This window comes from Chiloscyllium plagiosum, chromosome 23 (assembly GCF_004010195.1).
Source record: "Chiloscyllium plagiosum isolate BGI_BamShark_2017 chromosome 23, ASM401019v2, whole genome shotgun sequence".
In the NCBI taxonomy this organism is placed as follows: Eukaryota; Metazoa; Chordata; class Chondrichthyes; order Orectolobiformes; family Hemiscylliidae; genus Chiloscyllium; species Chiloscyllium plagiosum.
In genome coordinates this window covers 41,275,960-41,289,870 of record NC_057732.1, presented here as the reverse complement: position 1 = coordinate 41,289,870, position 13,911 = coordinate 41,275,960, and the positions used below count along the sequence as shown (strand labels likewise).

At 40.6% G+C, this 13,911-nt stretch overlaps 1 protein-coding gene across 1 annotated transcript in view; it reads left to right on the top strand.

Moving 5' to 3' along the window:
• The window catches only part of exoc4 (exocyst complex component 4), a 571,126-nt gene extending 567,925 nt beyond the window's left edge, over positions 1-3,201 (top strand). Inside the window, exon 17 of the mRNA XM_043714034.1 lies at positions 1,447-3,201. Coding sequence (XP_043569969.1) covers positions 1,447-1,684 — 238 coding nt within the window. The 3' untranslated portion in view covers positions 1,685-3,201. The remainder of the gene's footprint in view (positions 1-1,446) is intronic.
• Positions 3,202-13,911: the final 10,710 nt, after the last annotated feature.

Sequence of the window (13,911 nt, the reverse complement as noted above, 5' to 3'; positions counted from 1 at the left end):
GTAAGAGTTTCTAGGGATAATTCAGGAGGCACAGCAGAAATTCATCCCAAGGAAGAAGAAGAAAAATACTAATTGGAGGAGAAGGCGATCATGGCTGACGGGAATTCAGGGACAACATTAAAGCAAAAGGAAAAACACAATGTGATGAAGATTAATGGGAAAACCAGAGGACTGGGAAACCTTTAAAAACCAGCAGTGGACAACCATAAAAAGCAATAAGGGGGAAGAAGATGAAATATGAGAATATACTAGCTAGAAATATAAAAGAATACTGCAAAGTTTCTTTTAGATGCATAAAAGGTAAGAGAGAGGCAAGATTGGACTTTGGATTACTGCAAAATGAGGCTGAAGAATTATTAATGGGGAACAAAGAAATGGCAGAGGAGCTGAATAGCTACTTTGCGTCGTTTTTTATGGTGGAAAACACCAGCAGCATATCAGAACTTCAAGAATGTCAATGGGCAGAGGTGAGTATGGTGGCCATCTGGTGAAGCTGAAAGGTCTGAAGGTGAATAAATCGCCCAGACTGGGTGAAGTACACCCCAGGGTTCTGAAAGAGTTGGCTAAGGAGATTGTGGAGGCATTGGTGCTGATCTTTCAGGAACAACTGGAGTTAGGGAGAGTCCCAGAGGTTTGGAAAATGATTATTGTAACACCACTGCTTATGAACACAGGGAGGTGGAAGACAGGAAATTATAGGGCAATTAGCCTGGTCTCAAATATTGGTACAGTTTTAAAGTCTGTTATTAAGGATGAGATTATAGAATACAGCAAAATTTGTTTGAACTGGCACTCTCGATAAACTGGCAAAAATTATATGCCTCAAATGCTGCCAAGTTTATGTATTATTCTGTCCAATTATTATCACTTTCTAATCTATTTGCATCAATATAAATATACTTGTTCAATTAAATCGCCACATGAAACATTAATAGTTGATTCAGTTTCTAGTCAATTTCTCCTCATATACTCCGATCTACCACATATCTGAGTAGTCAGTTGAGGATGCAATTGAGAAGGCTGTCTGCTAGTAAATTTTATTTAAGGCAAAATTGCGTAATTATTATTTCAGTGATTAATACTGTAAATAAACCAAACAATGATGTTTATTCTCCCTGCATTCCATTTCTATTACTTAGTGTGATTATTATGTGGATCTTTTGATTATCTGGGATATTTGATCAACCGGCGCATCACTGGCTAATGTGGGAAAGTATGAGGTAGGAAGAATAGAGGTGTCGACTGTTTTCTAAATGGGGACAGGCTTTGGTAACCTGAGCACAAAAGAACTGAGAATCCTGAGCTAAATCTTCGAAGGTTAACATGCAGGTTCTGTTGCGAAAGCATATGCGTTGTTAGCATTCATACCTCGAGCTTTTAAAATATGGCATGTGAAGTTATTGGCAGTGTACTTGGGTTAACCTTCATTTCTGTTTTGCTACACAGGCAGTACTATGAGATGCTGTACAATAATCCAGATGAGCTGCTCAACCTGGTGGTGGACCAAGGGGTAAAGTACACAGAGTTGGAGTACATCAATGCCTTAAGCCTCCTCCATCGCAGCCAAACTGGAGTTGGAGATCAGACCACTCAGAACATGCGACTGCAGCGGCTGAAAGAGATCATCTGTGAGCAGGCTGCTATAAAACAGGCAACCAAGGACAAGAAGATCACCACAGTGTAGATGCTCAGCCTCAAAGTAGGGACTCAGTACAGTACAACACCATCTTACTTAGAATTATGGCTAAGCTGAAAGGCAACTTGCCATCATATTCAGTGAGCGTTTGATTGTTTCAATCTTTTAGCAGTGAAACATGTACATAGGTTATAAAGTTTAAGTGGCATTATTGTAGCTTGTTGCTTTCTGTGAAATACCAAGGGTATTTCTTTGCAGGATGCAATTTTGTTCTTGTAGGTCTGTTTTCCCTTTTACTAGCCAATTGAAACTTAAGCACAAAGTTAGCAGGAAACAACACCCTCTTCATTTCTCCTTCGCATTCCTCCTTCTTTAGACAACTTGGTTGCTTTTCACTATTTCCTTGTGTTTTTTTCACCATCAGTGCCAATGATTAACTGACTTCTAGCAGCTCCTAGCTTTATTCACCTACAGGCAGTGCAGTTGATGCACAACAGTACAGTACACCTTAACTAATAGTTGGTAAATTCATCTGTCCAACGGTCACAACCTAAAGTCAGTCAATAGATTTTGTTGCACTCCCTCCCCCAAGCCACTAAATTGACTTTATTATCTGGTTGAAGTTTCATTTGGTTATCATAAAAGGGATTAGCTGCAAAAAAAAGAACAAAAGGGTGCATTTCCGCAGCAAAAATGAACTATTTATGGCATTAGCACATTTAATAAATACTGTTTCATCCTACTAAATATTTCAAATTAGCACACATTGCTACAAAATTTGCACAATTTTGATCTAATGTTCAACAACTAAAGCTTAGCTTTCACAGCCTGAAGGGGTTTCTGGTTTTTGCTAAACTTGATAATCCCACTTGGATCTTAAGGGTAAAAATACAGTAAAACCTGGCACAATAAGGCATATTTAATGATGGTGAATGAGCTGGTGAGGGTTTGGCTTTGTTTTGGTGTATCATAGACACCAGAATCCAAGCCATGTGATTACAAGGCCTTTGGATCAAGCATATCAGATTATCAACTTGATATAAACTGAAGTGTATTTATAAAAGAATGAAAATAAATAGTGCAAAGTTTATTGAGACTTATCATTTTTTGTATCTGATCTATGTAGGCCTATTATAAAGGATTCTCCTCACTTTGTTGTGCTGATCACCTTTTTAATTTGTATGTATAAAGTATCTGTATCCAAGTGAAACATGCTATGACACACATACCCCCTACACTCCATATTATGTATTTTGTCAATAGCTAGGAACTATGTCAATGCAAGTAAAACTAACCCTAAATCAGGACTGGTCAGTTGAAAAGAGAAATAGGTTTGCGTCAGACTATTATTATAACATCTGTTCTGTTCTTATTTAGATTCACAAAACATTGAATGTTTTTCCTATCCCAAATTCCTTTATATATATGCCCTTAACTGCATAATCTGTACTATTTATTATTGCACTGCATGAATCAGAAACCATCTTATCTTTTAATGTGTACACAAAATGTTCTGCAATAAAGTTGGAAAAAGAAATTCTCGATCAGAATTCTTGTACTTGTTTTCTTTTTAACCTTTTTCGATATGAGAGTCAAGTTTCCCACATTGAAATGCCGACATGTGACATTGAATGATCCAAGCTGCTAGTTCAATCTCGCTATAGAAATTTTCCAAAACGCCCCTACAGCACTGTTGGAAAAGCATCATTCAGAGAAATTCACTTCAAGAGCCTAATGGGCTTCATTTAAATGGTCCATGTCAAGTTTAAGTTACAATGCTAAAACAAGCCCCTTTTCCGTTCTCAGAGACTCATACAGCATGGAAACAGATATTGCAGTCAAATTCGTCCATGCCTACCAAGTTTCTCAAACTAAACTTATCTTACTTATCTGTGTTTGACCCATATCCCTCTAAACCTTTCCTATTCATGTACCTGTCCAAATGTCTTTTAAATGGTGTAACTGTACCTGCAATCACCACTTTCTCTGGCAATACGAACCTCCCTCTGTGTGAAAAGGATACCCTTCAGTTCCATTTTAAATCTTTCTGCTCTCACCTTAAAAATATGCCCCTTAGTTTTTAAGTCCCCCATCCTTGGAAAAAGACCTTAACTAGGTGCTGCATGATTTTATAAACCTCTTATTAGGGCACCACTCAACCTCCTAAACTCCAGTGAAAAATGTAGCCTATTCGTACAACTCAAACTTCCAGTCCCAACAACTTCCTATTAAATCTTTTCTGAACCTTCTCCAATTTCATATTATCCTTCTGATAGCCGAGCAACCGCAAATGTACACAGCATTCCAAAAGTGGTCTCACCAACGTCCTGGACAACCTCAACATGACTTCCCAACTCCTTTACTCAGTGGCCTGAGCAATGAAGGCAAGCATACCAAACACCTTCTTAACCACCCTGTCTACCTGTAATGCAACTCTCAAATAACTATATATTTGAATCCTAGATCTCTGTTCAACAACACTACCCAGGAACCTGTAACTTTGTGGGCAGGATACACAGAAAATATTAAGATAAAAAGAGAATGATGAATTACAAGAAAAAGAAAGTATGAATAAATAAAAGTAATTTAGAGCCTCATCGAAGTATCCTTTCTTGGCTACTGACTGTTTAATACCAGATATGGAGCCAGGGAGGGTCCCAAAGGGCTGAAAATGTGTCAACTCTGATTAAGAAGGGAGACAAGTCAGGAAACTGTTGGTTAGATTGATGTCAGTTGTTGGTAAGATTTAAGTCCATTATTAAGAATGAGTAGTTGCAGAGCACTTGGAAGTGCATGGTTAAAAGGGCTAAGTCAGCACGACTTCATGCCTGACAAATTTGTTTGAGATCTTTGAGGACCTAAAGATCAAATTAGAAAAAGCAGAGCCAGTGATACGATCTATTTGGATTTCCAGAAGGCCTTCCACAAGGTCCCACAGAGGAAGCTGCTAAAGAAGAACCTATGGTATTCAGGGAAAGTACTGGCATAGACAGAGGATTGGCTGATTGTCAGAAAGCAGAGAGTAGGGATAAAGGGATCTTTTTTAGGATGGCAGCCAATGACTAACGGAATTCCACAGTGGTCGGTGCTGGGACTGCAACTATTCACATTCTACAGTAAAGATTTGGATGAAGGAACTGAGGATATTGTTGCTAAGTTTGTAGATGATACAATGATAGTTGGAAGGAAAGGCAGTTTTGAGGAAGCAGGGACGCTGCAAAAGGACCTTGGCAGGCTAGGCAAGTGGGCAAAGAATTGGGAAAATGTGAGGTTCTACACTTTGGTAGGAAGAATACAGATGAAAACTATTTTCTAAGCAGGAAAAAGCTTCGGAAATCTGAAGCACAAAGGGACTTGGGAATCCGAGTTCAGATTTCTCATATCATTATTGTGCAGTTTCAGTTGGCAGGTCGGAAGGCAAATGTAGACATTAGCATTGATTCCAAGAGGGCTAGAATACAAGAGCAGAAATGTACTGCTGAAGCTGTATAAGGCTCTGGTCAGACTGTATTTGGAATATTTGGGGAGTTTTGAGTCCTGTATCTAAGGAAGGATGTGCTGGCCTTGGAGGGGGTCCAGATGAGGTTTACAAAAATAATCCTGGGAATCAAGGGCTTGCCATATGGGAAACGGTTGAGGACTTGTCTATACTCGATGGAGAATGGTCCCAGGAGTGAAAAGCTTAACATATGAGGAACGTTTGAGGACTCTGTGTCTATCCTCGATAGAGTTTAGAAGGAATGGGGAGGGGTAATCTAATTGAAACTTACAGAATACCGAATGGCCTTGACAGAGTGGATGTTGGGAAGATGTTTCCATTGGTAGGAGAGACTAGGGCATGAGGGCCTTAGAGTAAAGGGGAGACCTTTTAGAATGGAGATAAAGAGAAATCTCTTCAGCCAGAGAGTGGGGAATCTATGGAATTCATTGTCACAGAAGGCTGTAGAGGCCAAGTCATTGAGTGTATTTAATACTGAGGTAGAAAGGCTCTTGATTGGCAAGGGGATCAAGGGTTATGGGCGCAAGGGATAGAATGGGGTTGAGAAACTTATCAGCCATGATTCAATGGCAGAGCAGATTCTGCTCAGTTCATTCAGACCAGCTCATTCACCATCATTAAGTATGCCTTATTGTGCCAGGTTTTACTGTATTTTACCCAAAAGATCCAAGTGAGATTATCAAGTTTATCAAAAACCAGAAACCCCTTCCTGTTGAATGGCCTAACTTCTACTCCTGTCTTGTAGTCTAATACTCAATGGGATTTAGAAGGATGAGGGGGGGATCTGACTGAAATGTATAGTATACTGAGATGCCTGGATAGAGTGGACATGGAGAAGATGTTTCTACTAGTAGGAGAGACTAGGGCACACTGTCAGAGTGAAGGGATGACTGTTTAGCACTGAGATCAGGTGGAATTTCTTCAGCAGAATTGTAGTGAATCTGTGAAACTCATTGGTGGACACGGCTGTGTAGGTCAAGCCATTAAGTGTGTTTAAGAGAGAGAGAGAGGTTCTTGATTTGGAAGGGGATCAAGGGTTACTGGGAGAAGGCAGGAGAATTGGGTTTAGAAAGATCAAATGGTGGACAGGCAGGAGACTGGAAGAACACAGCAAGCCAGGCAGCATCAGGAGGTGGAGAAGGCAATGTTTCGTGTTTAACACTTCTTCAGGACTGGGGGTGGGTGAAGGTGGAGTTGCAGATAAAGGGGGTGGTGGGGGCATGGTCACCCGGATGGGCTATGCCTGCCTCTTTGTCAGCTATATCGAACTGTCCCTCTTCAGTACCTACACAGGCACTATGCCCCAACTCTTCCGCCATTACATCAATGACTGCATCAGCACAGCATTTTGCACCCAGGCTGAACTGGAGTAGTTCACCAACTTTGCCATAATTCCACCCACCTTCAAATTAACTTGGTCCATCTCAGACACCTCCCTTCCCTTTCTCGACCTCTCCATTTCCAGTCTCCAACAGATATTTACTACAAACCCACAGATTCTCACAACTGCCTGGACTCCTCCCACCCAGTATCCTGCAAGAACTCCATCCCATTCTCCAAGTTCCTCTACCTCCACCGCATTTGCTTGGATGAGCAGACATTCCATCCCAAATGTCCACCTATTTCAAACAACGTGCTTTTCCTCCCTCTGTCATCCAAACAGCCCTCCACCATACCACCTCCATTCCCTGTTCTACTGCTCTAAACCACTCCACCCTCCAAACGCAATAAAGACAAGAGTCCACCTTGTCCTCACCTACCACCTCACCAGTCTCCACATCTAACACATCATCCTTAAACACTTCTGCCAACTCCAACTAGACCCCACCACCAAGAACATCTTGCCCTCCCCAACCCTCTCTGCTTTCCCCAAGGATTGTTCCCTTCAACAGTCATATCTTGCTTATGCTTATTAATCTTATAATGATGACTGTTGGCTCTTCTGGTTCTGCACTTAACAACTTCCATAGTTCTGCTTCATTCATTCCCTGGATAATTTTAAATATTTGCAATATTTCTTCCACACTTTCACAATTAATTTTCTCATATAATTTGAGCCGGCAAAGCTTTTTACAGTTCAATTTTGCAAACCTTTTTATTGTAAAAATAAGCTTTATTCATTAAAAATTATCTTTACGTACATACTCAGGTACTAAAGCAGTTCTGTACGGTCTTTACATTATAAAGAAAAAGAAACATTGGACTTTGACATTCCCTGCAGTTACAAAACCAAAGGCATTTCCTACTCATGCAGAACATTATTTACAGTACATACATTTTGAGGCAAACAGAGGGTCTGATAACTGAATGGACCTCATTATACTTTGGCAGAAAGATCTTTATGGCACTCATTCTCCAGAATTTTTTTTAATTTCAAAAATATACTTTATTCATTAAAAAAAATTTTAATACATACACAGGTGCTAGAGCAATTCTATACACTCTTTGCATGTCAAAGAAGACGAACTGGATGTGACATTACCTGTGGTTGTAAAAGTTAAATGCATTTATTACTCATGCAGGACACTATATGCTGACAATTGAATGGACTCCCATTGTACTTGGGCAGAAAGAACTTAGACAATGGTCTTTCCTCACTGCTCCCATCTGCCCAGTTTCTGCATTACCTTGATTTTGGTACTCACCCAAGTCCCTCTGAACCATATTCCCAGCATCCTCAGCGAATCTGACCTGGCAGTGAAGGGGATAAAGGATCAGTAAGCCCAATTCCCAAAAAAACATGGCCTCACTCTTGCCTCGATTTACCTTGGTTTCTGAGGCCAGTTTAAACTGGTCACAAATGCTCATGAGTTTGTGCACTAACAGCAGATCTGAGCAGTAACTGGCATCATCATCCAAAGGGAAGCTTTGAACTTCAGGCTCCGCTGCCTGGAATAGTCATCCCTTTCAGGCTCATATCCTGATTGCTTCAGCGAAAGACTCTAGAAAAGGAGTAAAACTAGGCCTTTTTAGCAATAAGGCAGGGTAGGTGACTGAAGTAAAAGTGGGGGAACACTTTGAGTCCAGCAATCGTAATTCTATTAGTTTCAAAATGGTTATGGAAAAGGAGAAACCTTCCATAAAAGTTAAGGTTTTTAATTGGAGTAAGGCAAATTTTAATGGTGCGAGACAAGAACTTTCAAAAGTTGATTGGAGTAGACTGTTTACAGATAAAAGGACATCTGACAAGTGGGAGGCATTCAAGCATGTGAGATGAGGAGAGTTCAGAGGCATTTTGTTCCTGTTAGAAGGAAGGGTAAAGCTGGTAAGATTAAGGAACAATGGGATGAATAATGATATTGAGTTTCCAGTCAAGAATAAAAGAGGATCTAATTTTAGATATATACAACTTGGTTCAATTGAATCTCTTAATCAATATAAAGAGTGTAGGAACACTCTTAAGAGAGAAATCAGGAAGGCATGGAGGGGATATGAGATAGCTTGGCAGATAAGGTTAAGGATAATCTACAAATACATTAAGAGCGAGAGGGTAATTCGAGAGAGGGCATGGCCTCTTAAAGATCAAATAGGTCATCTTGGTGTTGAACTCTAGGAGATGGGAGAAATACTAAATGAATATTTTGTGTCAGTTTTTACTGTGGAGTAAGAAATGAAGTCTAGAGAATGCAAAGAAATAGACATTGATGTTTTAAAAATAGTCCACATTACAGAACAAAACGTTCGGGAGATCTTACAGAATATAAAGGTGGATAAATCTCTGGGACCTGATCTAATGTATCCCTGAACGTTGAGGGAAGTAAAGGATGAAATTACAAGATGCTTTGCAGAAATATTTGCATCTATAACTACAGGTGAGGTGCCTGATGACTGGAGAGTGGCTAATGTTATACCTCTTTTAAAGAAAGGTTGAAAGGAGAAACTGGGGAACTATAGATCTGTGAGTCAGACTTTGGTTGTGGGAAAATTGTTGGACAGGATTGTAAAGGATTTAGGAACATTTAGAGAGGCAAAAATAAATTAGGGATAGTCAGCATGGTTTTGTGCAAGAAAAATCATGTCTCACAAACTTGATTGAGTTTTGAGGAAGTTACCAAGAAGGTTGATGATGGCAGAGCAACAGACGTTGTTTATTTGGATTTTAGTAAAGCCTTTGACAAGGTTTCACATGGTAGACTAATTAGTAAAGTACGGTCACATTGATTCAGGATAAGCTTGCCAATTGGATACATAATTGGCTTAATTGCAGGAGACAGAGAGTAATGGTGGAGGGTTGCGTTTTGGACTGGTTGCCTGTAACCAGTGGTGTTCCACAGGGATCGGTTCTGGGTCCTCTTTTGTTTGTCATTTATATAAATGATTTGGATAAGAATATAGAAGGCATGGTTGATGAGTTTGTAGATGACGCCAAATTGGTAGCATAGCAGACAGTGAAGAAGGTTTTCTAAGATTACAAAAGGATCTTGATCAAATGAGTCATTGGGCTGAAAAATGGCAGATGGAGTTCAATCTGGATAAATGTGAAGTATTGTAATTTGATACAACAAACTAGAGTGGGGCATATACAATTAATGATAGGGCCTTGTGTAGTGTTGTAGAACAGAGGGACCTAGGGGTGCATAATTCTTTAAATTTTGCATCACATACAAACAGGGTGGTTAAAAAGGTATTTGGCACACTTGCCTTCATTGCTCAGTCCTTTGAGAATAGGAGTTGGGACGTTATGTTGAGGTTGTACAAGACATAAATGAGGCCTCTTCTGGAATACTGTGTCCAGTTCTGGTTGCCCAGTTATAAGAAGGATATTATCAAGCTGGAGAGAGTTTAGAGGAGATTTACAAGGACGTTGCTGGGTATAGAAGGAGTGAGATATAAAGAAAGGCTAGATAGGCTGGAGCGTAGGAGGTTGAGCAGTGACCTGATAAAAATTCATAAAATAATGAGAGTTATTGATAAAGCTGATGGTAGTTGTCTTTTCCCTAAGATGGGGAAGTTCAAGACTAGGGGGTAAATTTTTAAGGTGAGAGGAGAGAAATGTTAAAAAGACATAAAAGATAAATATTTTACACAGAAGGTGGTTCACGTGTGGAATGAACTTCCTGACTAAATGGTGGATCTGGGTACAATTACAATGTTTAAAAGATGTTTGGATGGTCACATGAATAGGAAAGGTTTGAAGGGATATTGGCCAGGACCAGGCAGGTGGCACTCATTTAGTTTGGGATTATGTTCAGCAAGGACTGGTTAGACCAAAGGATCTGTTTCCAAGTTGTACGACTCTATGATTCAATGACAATGCACAAACAAGATAGTAGGGAGTAGGCAGCCTTGCCTGACTCTGGATCTGTTCAGGAAGCTTTCTGATTCCTACCGAGTGATTGAGACTACAGTACTGATGTGGGTGTCGGCCTCTCCTAGTCCAGGTATCCTCCCCCGTGTCTTGCACATAGGCGATCGTGTCCCTGCAGAGCACAAGGGTCTCAGAGACTTCCTGCCGAGTACAGAATAGATTTGGTCAGGGTGAATCACTGGTACAATAGCAAGTCTGACCAGGTTGGCAATGACCTCAGACAGGTAAGCTACAATCAACAATGAAATTGGTCGCCAATTTCTAATTTCCTCCCTTTCCCCCTTCCACTTGTACATGAGGGTGACAATATGTTTTCTCATGGTTTCACACATGCTACCTACTGGAAGCATACTGTCGTACACCTCCTGCAAGACTGGCCCATCAAATCCTGCAGAGCTGAATACAACTCAGCTGGTAAGCTATCGCTTCTGGGAGTTTTATTCTTTTCAAAGGACTTGCGGGCATTGGTTAGCTCATCTAGACATAACAGCTGGTCCGGTCTTTCCCGCATGCTGTTGTCTAATACATCTGTGATACAGGACAGGAACGTCTGGGAGACTGTACTATCTGTGGGCTTTGTGCCATACAATCTTGGATAAAAGGATTTGCTGATCCTCAGGATGTTAGACTGAGATGACGTTACTGAACCACCTTCTTCTTTCAGGCTGTTTTTCACAGAGCTCTCCCTGTGGCACCTCCAGGAGAAGAAACATGAGCATGTCTCATGCTGCTCCTCAGTGCAGATTCTGGATCAGAAGATTATCTTGCAGGCTTCGAGGAAAAACAGTGAGACTTCCTGGGTCTGTTCACCCACTTCCACTGAATGTGGGGACTGCTGTGGCTGGCACATAGTAGCATAATTTAGGACAGTTCAGCAATGAAGAGAGAGGGTAAACACCTTCTTAAGTACTGCACTGGAGGCCCAGATAATTGAGAAGAGTATGATGTCTCTCGTCCTAGTGGTACTGCACTGGCGTGGCCTCATTATCCTTCCAGAAAAAGGGCAATCCCTAGCAAGATGCCTATAACCAAGACCTGTTCCTGCTGGAGTGACTCCTATAGGATAGTGCATCACAACTTTTTAGGTGGTCTTCAGAAAATTTCCTGGCTAACCTTTGACTAAGCATTAGTTAACTTTTGACAAAGTGTCCCAATGTGTTTCAGAGATAATGTTCACAGCTCCAGCAGTGATGAACATGAAATAATGGAGATTTTATGGAACCTGTAGGAGTGAGAAATATGGTGGGCAGGGTGGCTTAATTAGGCAGGAAATTTAATTTTTCCATGGGAGGTGAAAATTTAGAGATTAAATCAGTTTGTGATAGGTGGGATCTCATGCTGTCACTCAGCAAATTCCAACCTTTCATATATTTGCTTGTATGATGTCACGTGTACATATTTTAACATCCTTAAACTTGAAATAGTAGCATTTGATTTTCCTTGTGTGAAGAAATTTAATGATCAATTTATAAATATTTCTGTTGCTATTGTGATTTCCTTTTTAACGAGTGAGAAAGAGCTATTAGATGCTAGTGTTTTTTTTTCTCACACTGGAAGAGTTTTACATACAAACAGAACAAACAGTGATGTGCATTAATCTTGAGTTTAAAAATATTCTAAGATGTTTTTTGACTTATGGTCAACATTCATAGCTTGAAGAAAACCTTTTTGGTTTGAGTAGTTTTGCAGAAGTTTTGGCTGAAGCTGGATGTCAAGAACAGTTGCTCTTAAAGAAGGAAAGTAGTTTGAAACTGATGAAATAAATTACCTCTATGTAAGGAATTTATTTCTAAAGTTCCAAACCAGAAGTGTTTGGTTAATACCATGAAGGGATTATTTGAAGCTGACAAAGTCTAAGCTCAGTTTTATGAAGAGGCAATCAATTTCTCACGACAAAGAATTGATACCACAATTAACATAAATCCTATGGCTGTGTCCTTGATTCAACCATCTTCAGCTACTTCATTAGTGATCTTCCCTCCATTATAAGGTCAGAATTGGGTGTATATTCTCATAGAATTCCTACGTATGGAAACAGGTCATTTGACCCAACAAGTCCGCACAGACCCTCCAAAGAGTAACCCACCCAGACCTACTCCCTTAACTAATGCACCTAATCTACACATCCCTGAACACTATGTACAATTTAATATGGCCAATTCACCTAACCTGCACATCTTTGGACGGTGGGTGGAAATCGAAGCACCCAGAGGAATCCCACACAGACACGGGGAGAATGTGCAAACTCCACACAGGCAGTCACCCGAGGTTGGAATTGAACCCAGGATCCTGGTGCTGTGAGGCAGCAGTGCTAATTACTGAGCCACTGTGCCACCTCAAATGACTTACAACCCCTCAGGTACTGAAGCAGTGCATGCCCAAAGACAATAAGATCTGGGCAATATCCAGACTTGGACTTACAAGTATCAGGCAAGGATCATTTTCAATTAGAGAAAATCTAACCATTGCCCCTACATGTTCAATGACATAACTATGACTGAATCCCCCACTATCAATATCCTGGGCATTACCATTAACCAGAAACTGAACTAGACTAGTTACATCAATACTGTGGCTACAAGATTTTAGGAATCTTGTAATAAATGACTCACCTCCTGACTCCCCAAAGTTTGTCCACCATCTACAAGGCACAAGTTAGAAGTATGATGGAGTACTCCTCACTCACCTGGATTCTACTCACTTGCCTGGATTGGTGTAGCTCCAATAACACTCAAGATGCTTGAATGGTCAGCAGCAGTACTGTATACTATCTACAAGATATACTGCAGAAATTCACCAAAGATGCTTAGATAGCACCTTTCAAGCCCACAACCATTTCTATTTAAAAAGGCCAAGGGCAGTAGTTACATGGCAACACTCCTACCTGCAACTTTCCCTCCAAGCCACTCACTATTCTGACTTGGAAATATATCACCATTCCTTCAGAATTGTTGAGTCAAAATCCTGGAATTCCCTCCCTCCATCGTTATGAAGTGTTCAAGGGGTTAGTAATGGCACACATTAATTCCAACCTTCCAAACTGCCTTGATCTGCTACTATTCACCTATCATCCCAATAGGTCCATGGCAGCCACATTCCCTGGTGCTACATTCATCCCTGGGACACCTGGATAACAAGGACACCTATATCAGACTCCTACTTATTGACTTTAGCTCCGCATTCAACAGCATAATTCCAACATAACTCATCTCCAAATGCCGAGACCTAGGACTCTGCTCCCCCCTCGGCAATATGAAACTCAACTTCCTAACTTGCAGATGCAATCAGAAAGGATGGGCAACAACACCTCCACAATAATCCTCAACACTGATGTCCTGCAAGGCTGTGTATTCAGCTCCTTCCTATAGTCCTTATACACTCATGACTGTGTGGCCAAATTCAGCTCTAACTCCATTTACAAATTTGTTGATGACACCACTGTAATAGATCAGATTTCACACACCAACG